The following is a 19708-nucleotide window of genomic DNA, read 5'->3' on the forward strand; positions in this document are numbered from 1 at the left end:
TTCCGCAGTCCTCGACGCTTAAGCCGCGCCCGAAGGGTGCTGGGCCGGCGGCGGGAGACTCGACGCCTGCAGCCACGCGTCCTGGATATTTTCATTCACTCCAAGTGACACTCCCTTAAAATTAATAACGGCATCTATAAGAGTCAGCTTGTCCTCTCCACCCCCTTTTGCCACTCTCAATGGTCAGATCAGACTCGCCAGCGGGATTCCCGGTTTACCTGCGCGGTGTCGCAGGCGGAAAGGGGCAAGCCCCCCCGCCCCAACTCCGCACGCTCTTCCCTAGGGAGGAGGTCTCGTGGCAGGGACGTGGTTAGCTGTGGAGTAGATAGGCGTCCCCTGAGTGCTCGGGCGAAGAGTGGAAAGCAACCTGGGCAGGCGGATAGAGACCGGATAGAGATAGACCAGAACACAATAACCCGGGCGAAGGCGAGAGCCAGAATGGCTAGAGAACGAGGCGCTGGGGCTCTAGGCTGGGCCCGCGCTTTTTCCTGCCGCGCATCACTTCCCGCATTTTCCGTTCACGCACTGTTGAGGGGAAGGCTGTGCGCTCTGCACGGGCTGTGCGCCTCCCCACCCGCGACTGCCGGAGGAGCCGGGGAAGCACCCAGGCGGCCGGTGCCAACCGACGCGGACCGTCGCTCCGGGATCCACCGGGCTCGGACCGCGCGGGCGCCGGTCCCTAGTGGTTCCGGCCTGCGAAGAGAGCGAGTAAGAATGCTTGGGAAAGCCAGGAGGAGTGGCTGAGGCCGGCGCCGGTGAAGCGAATCGATACTACGTTACGGCGACGGCCGGTGGGACTCAAGTGAAGGATTGATTCGTTTTTTTCGTTATTCAAGATTTATTAGGGCTGGACGCTGCGTCTGTTGGTCCAAACAGCTCAATTATCCGTCCAGAAGCGCCATTAAGCGCACTGGTGGTGAATGGCTAGTTAGGAAGCAAGCTTCATTCAGAGCGTCTATCTCCCTCTTTTCCCCTCCTCACTGGCAGCCCCAGGGCCGGCATTGAATGCTTTCACCCTCTGATCAACGACCAGAAGACCTGCAGACAGTGGCCGCCAAATGACCTCAGCTTCAGCCCTCACCAGCTAAACGGAGGCAGGGAGGGAAAGGTTGGGTCGAGAGAGATATCCACCCAAAATGGGCGGCCCGGGAGCCGGCCGGAGAAGGGCGTGGGAGAATCCGGTCACCCACTCTGTCCCTTGTACGGAGGGGGTGGGGGGACGAAATCATTGGCTTCCATGGGAGAGGGTACTTGGCGTGGACATGCCATGCCCACTATTCCCAGGGCAAGTGTGTTACTTTGCATCCTAGACTGCCTGGAAAGACTTAGGCATCTTCCTCTGTCCCTCATCGCTCTGTGGAGAGGTTCTCCTGAGCGCGGTAGGCACTCCCTGTCTGTCTCTCCTTTCGACTAGAAGGGCATGGGGTAAGAGAAAGCTGTAGGGGTTTGGAAACCCTGTAGAGAGTTGCTGTGCGTTTGGGTTTGTTTAGGTCTTTTCTCAGTCCCACCAACAATCCACAACGAGTACTCTGGCGCTGTCCTGGGGGAAGCAATTAGCTAGTGGGAAGGGGGCTGACTTCCTCTACATCCTCACTCCCATCCATTTCTCCTGGAGGGTCACCTGAGCGGGTTAGTGCCCACTGGTATAGTCCCTTTTACTCTGCAGACAGTTATTAAGTGCTACTAGAGAGAAGGGGAATGTTAAAGACCCCCACTACCTAAACCTACTATTTCAATCAGTTTTTCAGTCCTCCTTTCTGTTTTATCAGGGGAACCTTCTGACCCAACCTTCTCACACCTGAAATTCTTTGATTTCCCAGTCTTTATTCCATTAACCGACATAGCACCTGCCAATGTCAAACTTGTGCTAAGAGCAGGGTACATAAAACATGATCTGAGCTATTTGCCCAGGGGCTCACTGGCAGGTGGGGGCAAATTCAGAGGGGTACACAGTGCTACTATGCAAGCTAATGTGAACAGCTAGGTCATTACAAGAAGAGGCCTGGAGAAGGGCTTGCAGAAAAAAACCTTTAAGCTGCATTTTGAAAAGAGATCAAGTATGGTCTGAGGGAACACGGGATAGAACTACCTGAGAGAGCCATTGGTGTATTCCCACCAATCAGGTTTCTGTCCAATGTCGGGGAGGGGGGGGATGATCTCTGAAGATGTTAGGAGTCAATGTTTCCTTCTCCATTTTTTTAGTTGTGTATTATCTCATAGGGTCCTCCAGCTAACAATTACTCAACATAAGAATCACTGTCTCTGTCAGACTAGAAGCTCCCAGAGGGCAGAAACCCAGGAAATCTGGGTAATTACTTCAAAGCATACTAAGAGCTACCAGGAAATGAAGGCCCCTTAAAGATGGTGATGATGCTAAAGGAGAGGAGCTCCTGCTTGTATTTTTATCTGTCTCTACCTCTCTGCATGATCTCTGAGATGGAACCACCTTGATGGCACAGGATTTGGTTTTTAGGTTTTACACCCTTAGAGTTCCAGAAATCCTGTAGCGGGTTGCTGTGAGTTTGGGTTTGGTTAAGTCTTTCATGTATATAAAAGCCTTTATCCCTGCACCCTCGCCCTAATATTTCTGTTGTTATTTTCCCATCCTCCCAATTTCTGTGTGCATACTTTGGGAAGAGAGTATTTTATTGTTTTCCTTTTCCTGATGCTCTTCATATTAAATGTTATGTCTTTTCCTTCTCTCCATTTTCTCTGTGGAGCTTCCTCCTCTTCACCCTGCTTATTTCTCTTCAGGTCCCCTTTCTCTGTGTATGTGTCTCTGTCACAGCTATGGTCTCCCTTTTTTACCTTTGTTTATCTTCATACTTGTTTGTCTCTGCCTTTCTCTCTCCTTTGTCTCTTCCCTTCAAAATGTAATTATTTAGATTGTAACCTTGTTGAGGCAGACAATGGGAAATTGTTCCACCTCCAGTGCAAATTTATTCTTACAAAAAATACAACCTGAAACGTTTGCTCAGTGAGACAAAAACCGGTCTTTGCCTTTCCTGCAATTCAACTGAGGGGGGAGGGTCAGGTGGAGGGAAGCGACAGAGAAATGATCCCATTTACTGACTGAACAAGGAATTTTCAACGACCCTCAGATTTACTATATAAAAATGATTGCTTCTGTCATTTCCATGAAAAATCTCGCTTTTCAGCGGTTAGGAACAAAAAGGTCAGTTTTTACATTCCTTCATAGTAGAAACAGGTATGTATTCTTGAGAAAGAAAGGGAAAAAAAATAAAAGGCAACGTCCCTGGGTGGGCTCGAACCACCAACCTTTCGGTTAACAGCCGAACGCGCTAACCGATTGCGCCACAGAGACTGCGATGACTAGTGAGTGGCTGTAAGTCAAGTCAATGGAAGCGAGGCTATGACGGCGTAGGAGCTTAAAAAAAAAAAAAAAAAAAAAGCTCGGCAGTGTAGTGAAAAAGCCGAACCTAAGAGAAAGGGAATGGCACATCCGGGCGCCCGGAAGGCTAGAGACGGTACGTAAACACCTGCCCTGGGCAGGGTCGGCGTCAGTTATCCCCGGAATGTCCTTTTTAAAGGTGACCTTAGACTTGGGGACATGTGAAGCCATTTGGCTGGGAGTCTGGAAAAGCAGAACAACCTCCAGCCTTCAAAACTCTCTTCTGCAGCCGTGCAGATCCGGTCAGGAGGTCAAGACCCTGTGGGCCCAAGCGTTGTTGACCGTCCTAACCATAGGCTCTGAGGATCAGACTTTAGTCACCTAGTAGACATAGCAAACCGTTCCTCATCTGATTATTCAGTAATGCTTGTTAGCAATCTCATACATGAGCCCTGGATATCCACAGACAAATGTAAAAACCTTTCCTAAAAGCCGAGACTATAAATTCCAAAAAGGCAAGTCCCCCCCCCCACCCAAAAAAGAAAGAGCTAAAGAGGATAGAGAGAAACACTGTTAACTGATGATATATGGAGGGGATAATAATCAATGTAATGAAACAAGCTATATGAATGGTTGAATGTGAAGCTGATGATGTGCCCTGTAAACTTTCACTCAATCCAAAATAAAAACATTAAAAAAAAAAAAAAAAACTCTCTTCTGCAGCTAAGCACCTGAAGCCGCGAAATACCCCGACGCCCGACTGTTCCCGTATCATTAAATACGCATTTAATGAGAGCCTCCTACAGCCCAGACACTGTTCTAAGCTAGTGAACATCTAGAGCCTAGCATACTATTTGGTAGACAATAAGTATTCAGTAAAGATTTCTGAAAAGGATAAATGAAATAAGCCCGAAGGAGTAACACGTCCGACCCCTACAACATGTTGGTAAACTCTCCGGTGGTCCTCTTTGGATGGAATAGCACCTCACCCCGGCCCTAGCAAGTCCTGGCTAACCCCACCCACGTGCGGCGCAGGTCCCGCCCCAGTCTCAGGCCACCTGAGCCCGGGTCCGCCGCGACCCCAGGGTGCACTGCGAAGTAAAGGCTTTTCCGCATTTACAGTGACTTTTCACTTTCCTCTCTTGGCTTTGGCCTCTCAACCAAACTATAGAATACTGGTGACTGACAAGGTGCACAGCCAACCAGAGGCCCCAATGGCCCGGAAGTCGGTCCTTCAGCCAATGGAAAGCAATCAGCGAGAGGGGTTGCGCAGTGAGGACTACAACTAGTTTACTGGAATCGCGGAGAAGATTGGGGGTCCTATCACACCGCAATCATGGTGAGATGGGGGAGAAAAAGGGACACCGGGTAGAGAGTGAGGAAGGAAGAGGGGCCAAAGGAAGTTTGGGAAGCGTAGAGGGCCTGGAAGTCGATGGGAGGAAGAGGCTCCAGTTTGAAGGGGAGCGGACCGCGCGCGGTGCAGACCTAGGGGATGAATGTCTCTTCCTACAGTTAAGACAGGGACGGGGCGTCTAGGAGCCTCGGGAACAGGGGCCGGACCGAGAGCTATGGCCTCGTCTGGCCCCTCACCCTGATCTCCTTCACCTCTGTCTGCCCCAGTCTATTATGTCCTATAATGGAGGGGCCGTCATGGCCATGAAAGGGAAGAATTGTGTGGCCATCGCTGCCGACAGGCGCTTCGGAATCCAGGCCCAGATGGTGACCACAGACTTCCAGAAGATCTTTCCCATGGGAGACCGTCTGTACATCGGCCTGGCGGGGCTCGCCACTGACGTCCAGACCGTGTAAGTGCCGGGGTCCCTGCCCCCTGCCTTTCTAGGACCAGCATAGCATTGCCCCGTGTCTTGGGTGTCAGTCATCTATTCAGCATTACAGTATCTGAAACTTTGGTGGACACCATAAAGACACCTTGGTGGCACGATGCTTAAGTGCTAGTTGCTAACTCAAAGTTGTCAGCCTCTCTCGCGGGAAAGATGTGACGGTTTGCTTCAGTAATGATTACCGGCCTCAGAAATCAAATGGGCCATTTTTACTCTGTCCAGTAGAGTCGCTGTATTACCTCGATGGCAATGAGTTTTTGCGTTTAAAAAATGATAATAGAGATGTACTGTAATCATTCATACTCATAGCTACCCTATATACAGTTTCCCAGGTTTTAAATTTTTGAAGGGGCAAAAAGCTTTTTTTTTTTTTTTTTTTTTTCCTGCGGGAGCGGCTGTCGTCTTGAACCTGGCACCTTGTGGATCTCAGTCCAGTGCTTGTGGCTTATGGAGCCACTGGACGCTCTAGAGATGTATACTAACCAGCTTTTTACCAGTTCTTTGTGCCTGGTTCTGTGGAAAGCACCTTATATGCATGTACTCCTTTAATTCTTTTATCATTTTGCTCCCCCATTTTACAGATGAGGAAACTGAGGGTTTCACAAAGTGTCATGTTCAAGGTACAAATTAATGAGTGTCCAAGCCAGGGTCCTAAAGCTGGTGTCTCCAAGACCAAAGTCTATGTCTGTAAAAAACTTTAGATCTAGTTGAGAGACAATAGAAAAGTAATTAACCCATGATGAGTTGGTACTGTTAATTACCAGATCAGTTACCTAGTTGACAGTGGTTATGTGACTTGTGAGAAGGAGGCTAAGAGGTGAAACAGATGGCAATTGTGATGGCTCAAGTGTGGTAGTGGCCATGAAGAAAAGAAGAGGATTTCTGAGAGTGCTTGCTAACAAGCCTATTGTAGGACAAAGAAAGTCATTTGTTAAGAGCAAGGTCAGTGTCTAATCTCTTTTCCATCTTTGTAGAACAGTACCTGGCATATAGATAAGCCACACATGTCTCACAGGTAATTCCTGCTTTGAGCATGTTGATAAAAGAATTGGGAGGACTAGTTTTGCGGGAAAGATGATGACTTTGATTTTTGACACCAGTTTTGAGGTGAGAAGGCAAACCACATAGAAACATCATGTAAGCAGTTGTTTTGTGCCATCACGTTGGTTCTGACTCATAGCGACCCTGCATAGGGTTTCTGCGGAGCAGCTAGTGGGCTTGAACCACTGGTCTTGTGGCTAGCAGTCCAGTGCTTATCCTACAGCACCACACCAGGACTCCATGCCAGCATCTCAGGGATGAAGAGGAATTGATAATTTGTTCAATCTATGCGAGCAGAATCTAGAGAGACAAAGTATGCAAAGGGCGCAGAAGCCGCTGCAGTTGAAAAGCTAGATCTTATATTTCAGTAAGGGAAGAAGAGAAGCCAGAGAAGATGAGGAAAAGAATCAGGGTGGAGCTTCAAGAGGGACGATGTGATGGCAGGTGTCAGGTGCTTCAGGAAGCTGGCAACATTGAACTTGGCAGTTTTCCAAGTACCTTGTAATATACCCATAGTACCTTATCTCACTGCCTGGCTATTTCTTTTGTCCTGGTGTGGCACTGTAGGATCAGCACTGGACTGCTAACTGAAAGGTCAGGAGTTCAAACCCACCAGTTGCTCCTTAGAAACCCTAAAAGGGTTGATATGAGTCGGAATTGATTCTACGGCACTTAGAATTTATGGATGTGTCCTAGTGTGCCTCTGTAGAATAAGCACTAGACTACTAACCATAATGCTAGCAGTTCAAACCCACTAACTGCTGTTGGAAACCCTATACAGGGTCGCTATGAGTCAGAACTGACTTGATGGCACACAGCAATAGCAGTGTTCTTGTGGCTAAGGAGCTCTGGACTGCTAACCACACGTGGCGCGCTCTGTTCTCATAAAGGTATACTGTCTCAGAAGCTCTGGATAGACTCACTTTGAGTTGGAATTGACTCTGTGGTTAGAGTTTTGAGGTCTTATGGGTAGAAAAGTTAAGTGGGGAGATGAACTTAGCCTAATAGATCTATGCTCTTTCCTATATGGGCCTTCTGTGACTTTATGTCTGCAGGCACGCACTCTATAAAACTGTAGAAGGAACTGTTCATTTTATTGAAGATAAAAATCCATTTCCTATTCTTCCCACAAAACAACAACAAAAACAAAAAGCTATAGGAAGATCGGTTAGCAGAGCAGCGTGTTTATAGGTGGTGTTAGGTAAGGAGTCCTGAATGTAGAAGTGAGGCTAGACTTCTGGTGAGAGAAATGCAGAGAGAAGAGCAGAGTCTAGACAGGTATTGAGATTGTCCCCCTTCTTAGCTCCTGACCTACACAGGGTACACACTAGGGGACCATCAGCAGTGACTGATAACTTCACTTTTTCCTCCCATCACAGTGCCCAGCGCCTCAAATTCCGGCTGAACCTGTATGAACTGAAGGAAGGTCGGCAGATCAAGCCTTACACTCTCATGAGCATGGTGGCCAATCTCTTGTATGAGAAGCGGTAAGTAGAAGAGTCACCTAGAACTCTAGGAACCCAGAGCTCTTTGGGGGGAAGACAAAATAGGCTGGTAGTGTTGGGAACAGGGTGGGGTAGATTCCTCTTTGTTCTCCCCCTTCTGATCCTTATTGTATGGGTCTGATTTTCTGTGCTTACCTGACAACCAGATAGGGAAGAATGGAGTCCTTCAAACAAAGGCCAACTCCAGGAGTGTTCTGTTAGCACTAGAGTCTCTGGAATGGCAGGGAGCCTACGAATTAGCTATGTTCATTTTTGAGAGTTCTTTTTGATGACTTCATAAAGAGAAAACACGAACCTTATTATTAATTGTAGAATTCCGTGCAGTGGGTGAAATGGAATTGAAGGGAGAACCCTGGATATATAGTCCCTACTCTGTGGGGTCCTGGTGTAGTGTTGTAGGATAAGCACTGCTAACTGAAAAGTTGGCATTTCAAACCCACCAGCTGCTCCATGGAAATCCTATATAAATAGGGTCACTATGAGTCAGAATTGGCACTTAACAAGTCATCTATAGACAAAACACAGGTGGCAAGAAAATAGATATTTGTTTTTAACTTTATTTTGAAAAATTGCAAAAATACTCTTGCACATTCAAAACTTAAAGTCTTTGCCATCTCCATACCTGGAGTGATTTGTATTTACTATTGAAAAGTTAGAGCCCTAGTGTGACGCTGTGGGTTAATGCACTGGACTGCAAAGTCGGTTCAAACTGTAAGGTCAGCGGTTCAAGCTCACCAGCTGCTCATCGGAAACCCTATACAGGGTCACTATGGGTCGGAACCAACTCGAAGGCACTTAACAACAACAACATTGAAAAGTTAAAGACAAGAAAATTAAAAGGGTTGCCAGTCCTTTAAATCTTAGTTAATATCCTTAGCTGTGACTTGTCTGCTTGATAAGCATATGCACTGGCTGTGTTTACCAGAAAATGCGAAATTGGTAAGGATTTTCAAAACTGATTTTATACAGAAGGGGGTAGGCAGAGTAAATAAATTATAAAAATCAACTCACATTTAGTTATATATTTAACAACTCGTGTTTCTTGGACAGAATTAAAAGTATTGTGGAGCTTCCTGCATAAACCAACTAAGATAATCGGTTTTTCCAGCAGGATAGGTTGAGGTAGTACTTTGCACATTTGAACAATGTACAGACCCTTTTAATAGAAAAACACCTCTTATGGACTCCAGTTGATCCATTTTGACATCTCTGGGACACCCTGCAGTTCACCTCTGACCTTTAGCTGATACATCATTAGAAGTATAGATGCAGGCCCTGAACTGTGTTATAGGATGCCATTTTAAGGTTTGTTTGTTCAGTTAATTGAGAGAAAAACAAAATTTTAAATCTTTTATAGAAATTGACATACAGGGGTCTGTTTGAGAAAAGTGGTCAAGGGACCTTTCTTTCATCTTAGAATTAAGTTTTTTAGCAGAGGATTACCTTCAGATCATGCCCTTAGGAATTGAGGCTGATAGAAGACATCCCATATGAAAGGTGATGTTATGATGATTGTTGCTGGGCCTTACCAGTTGATTCTGACTCATGCTGAGTCCATGTGACAGGCTTTTCTTGGCTGGAATCTGCATGGAAGCAGATCATCTTGCCGGCTCCTGAGGAGCTGTTAGGTGGTATTGAACCACCAACCTTTTGGTTAACCAGGTGCTTAATTGTTGTGCCACTAGGGCCGTTGAGTCGGTTCTGACTCGTAATGACCCTGGATAGGGTTTCCGAGGAGCAGCTGGTAGGTTTGAACTGCCAACCTTGCTGTTCATAGTCCAGTGCTTATCCTACAGAGCCACATCAGGAGTCCATTGAGAATACCGGCCTTTAGTTATTGAGTATTTTGTATCAAAAGGTCCCAAAGATTGATTCTTTTCAAAGCTCAGCTCCAGAATAAGAAGTTTCTGATGAGCTGCTTTATTTCTTCTGGTGATTGTTAATTGCTATCAAGTTGGTTCCGACTCATGGCACCCCTGCATAGGGTTCTGAGGAGCAACTGGCAGGTCTGAACCACTGACCTCGCAGCTAGCAATCCAGTGCTTACCCCACAGCACCATAGCAGGACTCTTCTGGTGAACAGTGAGAATGACCCAGCCCACGGAGTAGCACTTTACCTTGCCTGCTAGGATAGAACAAAACTGTGTTTTTGTTTTGTGTTCTATTGTTTTAGGAGTTTCGCAGTGTTTTTTCTATAAACTTCAAATCTTTTCTTTGGAAGGAGTTGTTAGTAAGTGTTGTCATGTTGGTTCCAGCTCATAGCAACTTTATAGATTTCTTAGGAGCAGTTGATGGGTTTGAACCACTGGCCTTACAGTCAGCAGTCCAGTGCTTATCCTACAGTGGTACCACACCAGGACTCCTTTTGGGAGGAGTTAGTGCTATAAATGTACAAATAGAGGGTTGGATAGTGACAGGATCTTAGATTAGAATGGGATGGGTTAGAAGAAGACAATTCCCAGAGAAAGAAGAAACAGGTTTAAATGAAAAAGACTTGAATGTAAATGTCAGGAAAAAGATTAGAAAGTCTTAGAGCTGTCTTAGGTGCAACTATTGATCTCTCCCTCCACCTGGAACAAAGAAGAGTGAAGAAAATCAAAGGTACAAGGGGACGATTAGTCCAAATGACTAACTGACCATGTGAACCCATTCTCCATGATCCTGAGACCAGAAGAACTAGCAGTTACCACTGCTGATAATGCTTATAGGGAAGGATCACAGTAGTAGGTTCTGGATAGAATGGGAGCAAAAATGTAGAACAAAATTAAAAATAATGAAAAAGACCAGGCGTACTGGAACCCCCAATACTATATCCTGGATCTGAACTCACTCTTGTGGCTCAACTTTAGGCCAAACAATACACAGGCCTGAAAGGGGAACAAAAACCCCAGGGAGGTACACACTTTAGCCGTGCAAATTCAAAAGGACAGCATTTGTCCAGGAATAAAACTTGGAAGGCAGGCAAGGATTAGAAAGAAGGGTGATCGGAAATGAAGCATAGGGAGGAAGTGGAAAGAGTGCTGGTACAGAGTGGGGACAGCCACCAGTGTCACAAAACAAAATCCACATGAATTATTGAATGGAAAACCAATTTGCTCTGTAGACTTTCACCTAAATCACAAAAAAAAGTTAAAAAAAAAAAAATCTAGTAAAGAAACAAGTTTGCAAGCATTGCCAGATACCAGAAATAAGGAAAAGGATTCACAAGTTGGCCCCAGCTTCCCAAGCAGCTTCTTTTGACCCCCATGTTGGCACTGGGACCTCGTGTGAGTAAGCCTGAACCTGAAGGTTGATGTTCCTTAGTTCTGCTTTCCTCGCCCCTATAGGTTCGGCCCCTACTACACTGAGCCTGTCATTGCTGGATTGGACCCGAAGACCTTTAAGCCATTCATTTGCTCTCTGGACCTCATTGGCTGCCCCATGGTGACTGATGACTTTGTGGTCAGTGGCACATGCGCTGAACAAATGTACGGGATGTGCGAGTCCCTCTGGGAGCCCAACATGGTAAGTTGGTGACATGGGGCAGGGTGGGACTCAAGGCACCCACTCCTTGGCCATCAGGAAAATATGTGTTTGCATGGCAGGAAATGGAGAGAGTGCCACAGATAGGTGAGACAGCCACAGCTGTCAGTATCTGGGTGTGTATCCGGAAACACCATCTGTCCAAGGCCATGGTGCTGGCACCTTCTGTTAGGGGGCCCCACTCAGCTATTTACTACAACAACAGATAAATCCTCACATTGGGCTTCCAGGGTTCTCACATCCATCCACTGAACCAACACTGAACAAGGTGTGTGGGGTTAGAGGCAGCACAGCCAAATGAGCCCTGGAGCCTGCTGTGTGGGTTGGAAACTTGGATCCACCTACCATTTAATTAGTTATGTTCTTGGGTAAGTCACTTTACTTCTCTATGCCTCAGTTACCTCAGCTGTAAAGTGGAAATAATATTAGAACTTACCTTGTAAGTGGTGGTGTGAGGAAACATGAAAAGAGAGAACAGTGCCTGACCATGAAGAATGGCTAGTATTACCATTGAGTGCCACTCTGCCAAACTCTCCGAGGCGCTCGCCCCCTGCAGTCTAATGGCAGTCAGGAATCAGCGGGGCCAGAGGCATGCGGGTACATGAGATCAGCTACTGGTCCTGAGCATAAGTAGTGGCAATGGGGAGTGGACAGGAGGGAGGAGAGATACTGAAGAGGGCTGAGTTTTCTGGTTTGGGACAAAAAGGACTCAGACTTGGACAGGTTAAATTTTGAAACCTGTGAGACATCAGCAGGGAGAGTTCATAATAAAGCACATGGGAGCCAAACACAGAGTCGTCTCCCTATTCATAGAAGAGTTAGGGCTCAGAAGAGACATGTTTGAAATCTGGGTCTCCTTTACTTTTACTTACAAGGAAGAAGCTCAGGAGGACCCTGAGCCTAGAAAAACGGGAGTTAAGGAGGCCAGTTGAGGTTCTGAAGCTCTGGGGTTTGAAAGGGTTCTAATTCTGTTGGCAGGATCCGGAACACTTATTTGAAACCATCTCCCAAGCCATGCTGAATGCTGTGGATCGGGACGCAGTGTCCGGGATGGGAGTTGTTGTGCACATCATGTGAGTATGAGTTGGGAGAGGTCTAGAACTTTGCAGTTACCTCCCTCTCCCCTCACAGACACCCACCCCATCTTCCCAGCCTGCAGGACAGGTGTGAAATAAGAAAGGCGTCTGTGGTAGTCATGGGATGGCGGGAATCCCTGCTTCTCTAGGGGGAGTAGCTGGGAGCCTACCAGGCTGGCCCTTCCCGGCCTTTGTCAGATGAGCCTCCATAACCCCAAGTTTCCTCCTCTTTCTCACAGTTGACATTTCTTTCCTTCCTTAACAGTGTCTCCCAAATCAGATCTGTGTGGGAATGAGCCACAGCAGAGCTGCTACAATGAAATTGGGCCTTGTCCCCATCTCCCATCAGCTTGGTGCCCAGAACCCTGTGAAATGCTGAACTCTGGGACCGATTTCCCAGCTCCCAGCCAGCATCTTAAGTGCTGTCCCTTCCCCCCATACTTGCTTGGAGCTGTCGCCAGGGACCTGATTAGAGTAGAAGATGACCTCCCACCTGCTTTCCTTAGGGACATCCCAGAATAAGCATTAGGATCCTTTGTATTCTTGAAAAGGGTGTTTGATTGCCAAAATTTACCACCCATATACTTTGAAGGTCTTTGTGTGTACACTGAGGTGAAACACCTCACACCGCCTTTTTCTCTAGGCCTGAGGAGCTTCTGCCCTTCTTGGCGGGGCTTCTCAGTCCAGGCCTGTATCCTCTCAACTGGTAATTGTTCCACCTCTAGTCAAACCTCCCAATTCTCCCTCCACCCCCACATACACACAGGGGCTGAGGGCATAGTGATATTAATGTCACATGAGCAAAACAGAGCTAGCAGGACTGCCATGGAGGGACTCCCTTTCCTAGAACAGGTGTCTAGCTGATTGTAGATGTTTTCTTATTCTTTCCCTCTGCAGTGAGAAGGACAAAATCACCACCCGGACACTGAAGGCCCGAATGGACTAAGCTCTTCCTCCTGCACACCCAAGCCCATTCTTTTTTTAAATAAAAGTTTTTCTTTCACTATTGCCTACTGCTTCTTTGTCTTTGATGATTTTACCAGCTCCATCCCCAGCAGCTACAAATAGCTGCTCAGGGAAGTTTATCACACATCCTAGTATTTATTTATCATAAAAACTCAGAGGAGAAGAGGAGATGGATGGCATTGCCCTCATTCACAAATGAGAAAAGTGAAAACCAACTTGCCCAGGGCCACTTTAGTAAGTGGTTGAACAAGGATATAAACCTCTCGTCCATTTGACTCCGAGGCCTATAATCCTTTTTTCTCAGCTGTACTGGAAAACCCTAGAAGTTTCTATTATTCAGGTAGTAAAAATAAGTGCAGGTTATTTCTTTTTAGCTCAGTTCTCCAACAGTGGTTTACAGGGATCACTTAGGGAGCTTCTACTGATGCCTTGATCCTTTCTTGTGGGATTCTAACGTCATTGGCCTATTAAGGGTCTGGATGTCTGTCTTCTAAAGTTCACCATATGCAGCCCAGAAAGTGCATGAGTGTGCTGGTTCTATGTTTGATCAGCCTTCACTGGAATCACAGGTGCCCTGGTAGCGTAGTGGATTATGAGCTGGGCTCCTAACCACAAGGTCAGTAGTTTGAATCTGCCAGACGCTCCACAGATGACATTTTCTATTGTAAAAATCTACAACTTTGGAAACCTTTTACAGGGTAGCAGCGAGTCAGCTGACTCAGTGGCACACCACTACCACCACTGGAATCATACACCATAGCTTCAGATTTAGATCCGGGATGGGACCTGACAATTGGCATTTTGAAATGATGTTCCGGTGTCACTAAAATTGCTGGTCCTGACCACACTTTGAGAGCCACTACATTTTAAGCTAAACACTTCAAAGAGCCTAAATGCAGGCCTAAAGTCCATGGAGGTGACTTGTTCAAAGTTGGCAATGTGGACTTCAGGGTAACATGGCAGAGTAGGTGGACTCACTGAGCGAACCCTCTGCAACACATGGGAGACCCAAGTGAGACATACAGATGGTGATCCTGGAAGCCCAAGCATCAGAGGACAGGACAGTGAAGTGGAGTGGTGTACAAGTGGCGCCTCCTCCAGTTGAACAGCAGTGAGAAGTGAACTGATGAAGTCATCTGGAGTTAGTGAAGGGCTGTTGATACAGTGGGCCGCAAGCACAAGACACTGCTGGAGGTTGGAGGAAAGGAAATGCAGTTCTCCCTGGCACCCGTGTCCTTGGAGCTGGGGACATGGCCAGTTCCTGCCCTAGTCAACCCATCAGTCAGTGGTACCCCCTCTGGCGCAGCCTCTTTGTGTGCTTCTGGAGTGTAAATCCACCCTGAACTACAGTATACAAAGGGCGAACAGAGAACTACCTGCCTTTACACTTTCAGTTTCTACCACATCCACCAGGAGACAGGCCAGTGAGTCCCAGAGAAAACCAATATGCATACAATCAATATAATATAAATATATCACAATGATTCAGAGAAAACTATCAGCTTACATGAAGAAACAAGATAGAATGCCTCAAACAAGAGACCAAAATAAAGTCAGAAAATAAACACCAGAAATAATATTAGAGCTACCTAATATGGATCAACAAGGAGCTCTGGTAGCGTAGTGGTTACGAATCGGGCTGCGAACCTTAAGGTCAGCGGTTCGAAACTACCAGCCGCTCCGCGGGAAAAAGATGAGGCTTTCTACTCCCGTAAAGATTTACACCCTCGGAAACCCTGTACAGGGTCGCTATGGGTCAGACCCGACTCGATGGCACTTAACAACAACAACAACAATATGGATCAACAAGGAGCTCTGGTAGCGTAGTGGTTACAAATCGGGCTGCGAACCTTAAGGTCAGCGGTTCGAAACTACCAGTTGCTCCGCGGGAGAAAGATGAGGCTTTCTACTCCCGTAAAGATTTACACCCTTGGAAACCCTGTACAGGGTCGCTATGGGTCAGACCCGACTCAATGGCACTTAACAACAACAACAATACAGATCAACACTCACGGAAGCAGCAGTCAAGAAATCAAACAACATATTGCATTAAGCAAATCTGCTGCACAAGACCTTTTTAAAGTGTTGAAGAGCAAAGATGTCAGCTTGACTAAGATGCACCTGACCCAAGCCATGGTGTTTTCAATAACCTCATATGCATGGACAGTGAAATAAGGAAGACTGTAGAAGAATTGATGCTTTTGAGTTATGGTGTTGGAGGAGAATATTGAAAAGTGCCATGGGCTGCCAAAAGAACAAACTGATCTGTGTTGGAAGAAGTGTAGTCAGAGTGCTCCTTGGAGGCCAAGATGGCCAAACTTCATCTTTCATATTTTGGACATGTTGTCAGGAGGGACCAGTCGCTGGAGAAGGATATCATGTTTGATAGGGTAGAGGGTCAGAGAAAAAGAGGAAGACCCTCAGTGAGATGAATTGGCAAAGTGGCAGCATAGTGAGGTTGGCCCAGGATCAGGCAGTGTTAAGTTCTACTGTGCATAAGGGTGCTATGGGTCAGCACCAATTCGATGGCACCTAACAACAACAATAAAATGCTGTTTAGGCAACTTCAAGGGATTTAAAGAATGATCAAGAAAACTACAGATGAATTCAGGGAAAACTGGAAAAACTATAGAAGAATTCAGGAAACTGACAAAATAAATGAAAAAATGGGAACTGTACAAAAACAATTAGGAAGTCAGAAGACTAACATTAGGCTTCAAAAATAGATAATACACTGTAAGAGCAAAGGAACAGAACTGAGTCAATGGGAGGTCGAGTTACTGAGCTTGAAGAAAACTCTCTCAATGAGAGAAACAATCAGAAAAAAGAACAAAAAATCTGAAGAACGCGTAAGATTTATGTGGGATACTAAGAGGAGGAATTCCAGAACAGGAAGAGATTAAAAAACAAAACAAAACAAACTGTCCAAGAATTGGACGGAAACTTCCCTAACATCAGGAAAGGTGGGAAGGTAGTCATTTAAGAAACTGAATGAATTCCAAACAGGATAGACCTCAAAAGAAAAACACCAACACACATAATCAAACTTTCAAAACCAAAGACAAGAAAAAGTTCCTGAGGGCAGTTCAGGAAAAGCTAAACTCAAAGTTAAAAAAAAAAAAAAGACTGGGCTTCCTGGTCATTAAGAGGCTAAGGAAGCTGAGACTAGGGCCTCAACCACCCTTCAGGTCTGGGAAGATGGGTAGACTGGAAATAGGAAGTACCGGGAGGAAGCGGGATGACTGTTGTTGCACTGAAGGGGATTGCAATCACTGAGATGAAACAGTGTGTGATTCGTTGAATGTTAACACTGATGATCTTGTTTGTAAACATTCACTCAATTCACAATAAAAAGTTAAAGAACAAAAAAACAACAACTATGCAGGCAAGAAGACAATGGAATGATACATACAACTATAAGGAGCTCTGGTAGTGTAGTGGTTACAAATCGGGCTCCTAATCTCATGGTCAGCAGTTCGAAACTACCAGCTGTTCCGCAGGAGAAAGATGAGGCTTTCTGCTCCCGTAAAGATTTACAGCCTCGGAAACCCTGTACAGGGTCACTATGAGTCGGAGCCGACTTCACAGCACATAACAACATACAACTCTGGAAGAAAAAACTGCCAACCAAGAATCATATATTCCACAAAACTGTCCATCAAATATGACAGCAAAACTAGGTCATTCTCAGACAAACAGAAATGAAGAGAATTGTAAAAACCAGACCACCTTACAAAAAATACTGAAGGAAGTTAATTGAACCGAGGACCAACAGCAGACAACCTGATACAAACAGAATCACAGTATTACTTAGACTCAACCCAGATACAGAAGGGTTTAAAGTGAAACACTGGTGTGGTGCTGTGGGTTAGTGCGCTGGACTGCAAAGTTGGTATGAACCTCAAGTTTGGCGGTTCAAAACCCTATACATGGTCGGTATGAGTTGGAACCAACTCAGCAACAAACAACAAAGTGAAACTGACCTTCAAGACTGAAAATTGAGCACCAAAGATAGTTATAACAGCAAAAAAGACAAAAACAAAACCAGAGATTAAGAACATTCAAATGAAGAAATCAAGTAGATTCCAAGAAACAAAAAAAGAAACCTAACTATAACCCTAAAAACTAGACCACGTCTTAACTACAGCCCCAGTTCCTTACCTTTACACTAACCCTAGTCCTAACCTAACATGAAATAAAGTCCTAGGTATTAAGTGCCGTTGAGTCGGTTCTGACCCATAGTGACCCTGTATAAGGCTTTTGAGGAGTAGCTGGTGAGCTTGAACCACCAATCTTGCAGTTCAAATGGCTTTACAGTCTGGCACATTAACCCACAGTGCCACACAGCCTTAGACCCAGTCAGAGTTCTAACCCTAACTCCTTCCCACCGCCCCACTCCCTACTTCTGACCCCACCTCCACCCCCACCAGAAGAAAGATGGTAATGTGGCTAATCAATGGGAGCGCTGGGACTTCATTCATTCTCCAGACGGAGCAGTGGAGAGAGTACTTTGTCCATTCCTCAGCCTGTAGTAGCCACAGCTAACAACGCAGACCAGTTCTGGTTCCAGTACTACACTTTGAACCAATGCAACCGAGAGTGAAATGTCACTGACCACATTCTTCCTGGGCACTCAAGCCATGTACTCCATGCTACCTCTGCAAACTGGGACCCAAGGTCTCTTGTTCTCAAAAAACAAAGGCTCTTTCCTTTCCAAAGGACTCACACATTCCAGATGTACACAAAGCTTTTGGAGTTTTATTTTTTTCTCAGGTTGGAGATTCATCTTAACATGCATGCATTTTAAAACAGTAACAGGGTCTTGAACTGTTCTGAGCAGACACTGACAAGCACAGAGGGTTGAAAATTCCTATTTAAAAAATGGAAATTGTAGTGGGAAATTGAGAAGTCACACACATATGGTGGGATGGTTGTTTATCCAGCTTCCCCAGAAGTTGAATCTAAGCTTCATTCACATTTTTGATTGCAATGATCTGACCTGCTGTTGGGGTGTGCTGAGCAGTCCTGGGCCTCCCCCTAAAGGTTGTTGGTTCCCACCTCCTCACAGAACGGCTTCCTCAGGAAGTCTCCTCCCAAGCCTCCTTCCTGGGATCTCAGCACAGCCCTTGAGAGAAACCTAGTTGTCTCCTCTCCCCTTGGAGGCCTTCTTCATAAGTGGTCAATCTCAGGGGAAGATGAGGGTGGGCAGTTGTCTGAGTACTATTTTCCCTTTGATCCTGGGCTCAGGCCGGACCCATATCCCCATATTACTGCCAGAAAGAGGAGAGGTCTCCAGCCTTGGGGGGAGCCATAGGTCTAACACCAGAGCTCCTTCCAGCCCCCAACATGAATGACTCAAGTGCTGGGGGGAAGGGTGCCGGGAGGTGCTCAAACTTTTTCCCTCAGCCCAACGTGAACTGGTAAAAAGACACTGGGGAGGTGGGATAGGCTACTGAGAAAGTCCTGGGTCTTTGGTCACCTCCACAAGGCAGGCCCTGGCAGGCTATGAAGAGGGACAAGTAACTAGGGCAGGAGGCTAGTCTCCTCCTTGAGCACAACCAAGGACCTGTTGGAGGCCTAAAGCACAGGAAAAAAAGTTAAGTAGGAAGAGGGAGCGGAAGAGCTGCCTGTGGTGGGCACCTAAAGAATGCCACTGAGAACAGCCACAGGGGTGACTCGTGGCACCTGCCACAGACCAGTAACCCCTGAGCTAGGTAAGGAGGGATTGAGCACTGCTTCCCTCTGCGCTCCTGGAACTGCTGGCTTCCCAGCATGCCCTGTAACCCCCAAACCAGCAGGCACAAAAAAGGATCATGAGCTGGGGAACAAAGACTTGAGGTTAAATGAAAAAGGGTCAGAGCCCTTCAGCTAGTGATTTTCTAAGTAGATTTTTCAGAGGACACCTCACTTTGGCTGTGAGTTTTCTCACCTGTAGACTTTCGGAGTGATGGGAAAGGGGGGAGGAATCCTGCTCATACCCCACCCAGGCCTTACCCAATCAGTCGTGCCTATTATACCTTTGCTCTTGGATGGCCCCCACCCCCACAATGATTCTGGGATGCTGTTAAGACAGCAGTTTTTCATGGTCCCAGGGAGACCCACTTGTCCTCAGGGGTGTATTACAGGAAGAGAATGGTGGGACACTTAAAGGAAAAAAGAATTGTTGCTGTTGTTAAGTGCTGTCCAGTCGGTTCCGACCCATAGCGACCCTGTACAGGGTTTCCGAGGAGCAACTGGTGAGCTTCAACTGCTGACCTTGCAGTTCAAACAGCTTTGCAGTCTGGCGCATTAACCAACAGCGCCACACCAGGACTCCAAGGAAAAAAGAATGGGGGAGACAAAATCTTGGGGGATAAATTCACTTTCTCGATAGTCGGACTGAAAACCAAGTAGAGTATCTTTAAC

The 19708-nt window shown here is 46.4% G+C and overlaps 1 protein-coding gene and 1 non-coding gene across 2 annotated transcripts; one reads left to right on the plus strand and one right to left on the minus strand.

Moving 5' to 3' along the window:
- Nucleotides 1-3251: 3251 nt before the first annotated feature.
- TRNAN-GUU lies at nucleotides 3252-3325 on the minus strand. Its single transcript has one exon. It is a non-coding gene; the product is annotated as a tRNA-Asn (tRNA).
- Nucleotides 3326-4576: 1251 nt separating this feature from the next.
- PSMB3 (proteasome (prosome, macropain) subunit, beta type, 3) lies at nucleotides 4577-13283 on the plus strand. The gene is made up of 6 exons (XM_006832533.1): nucleotides 4577-4691; nucleotides 4973-5157; nucleotides 7614-7721; nucleotides 11066-11243; nucleotides 12240-12334; nucleotides 13235-13283. Exons 1-6 carry the CDS (start codon nucleotides 4689-4691, stop codon nucleotides 13281-13283), a joined length of 618 nt encoding a protein of 205 aa, XP_006832596.1. The 5' UTR covers nucleotides 4577-4688.
- Nucleotides 13284-19708: the final 6425 nt, after the last annotated feature.

This window comes from Chrysochloris asiatica, unplaced genomic scaffold, assembly GCF_000296735.1.
Source record: "Chrysochloris asiatica unplaced genomic scaffold, ChrAsi1.0 scaffold00007, whole genome shotgun sequence".
NCBI classification, from domain to species: Eukaryota; Metazoa; Chordata; class Mammalia; order Afrosoricida; family Chrysochloridae; genus Chrysochloris; species Chrysochloris asiatica.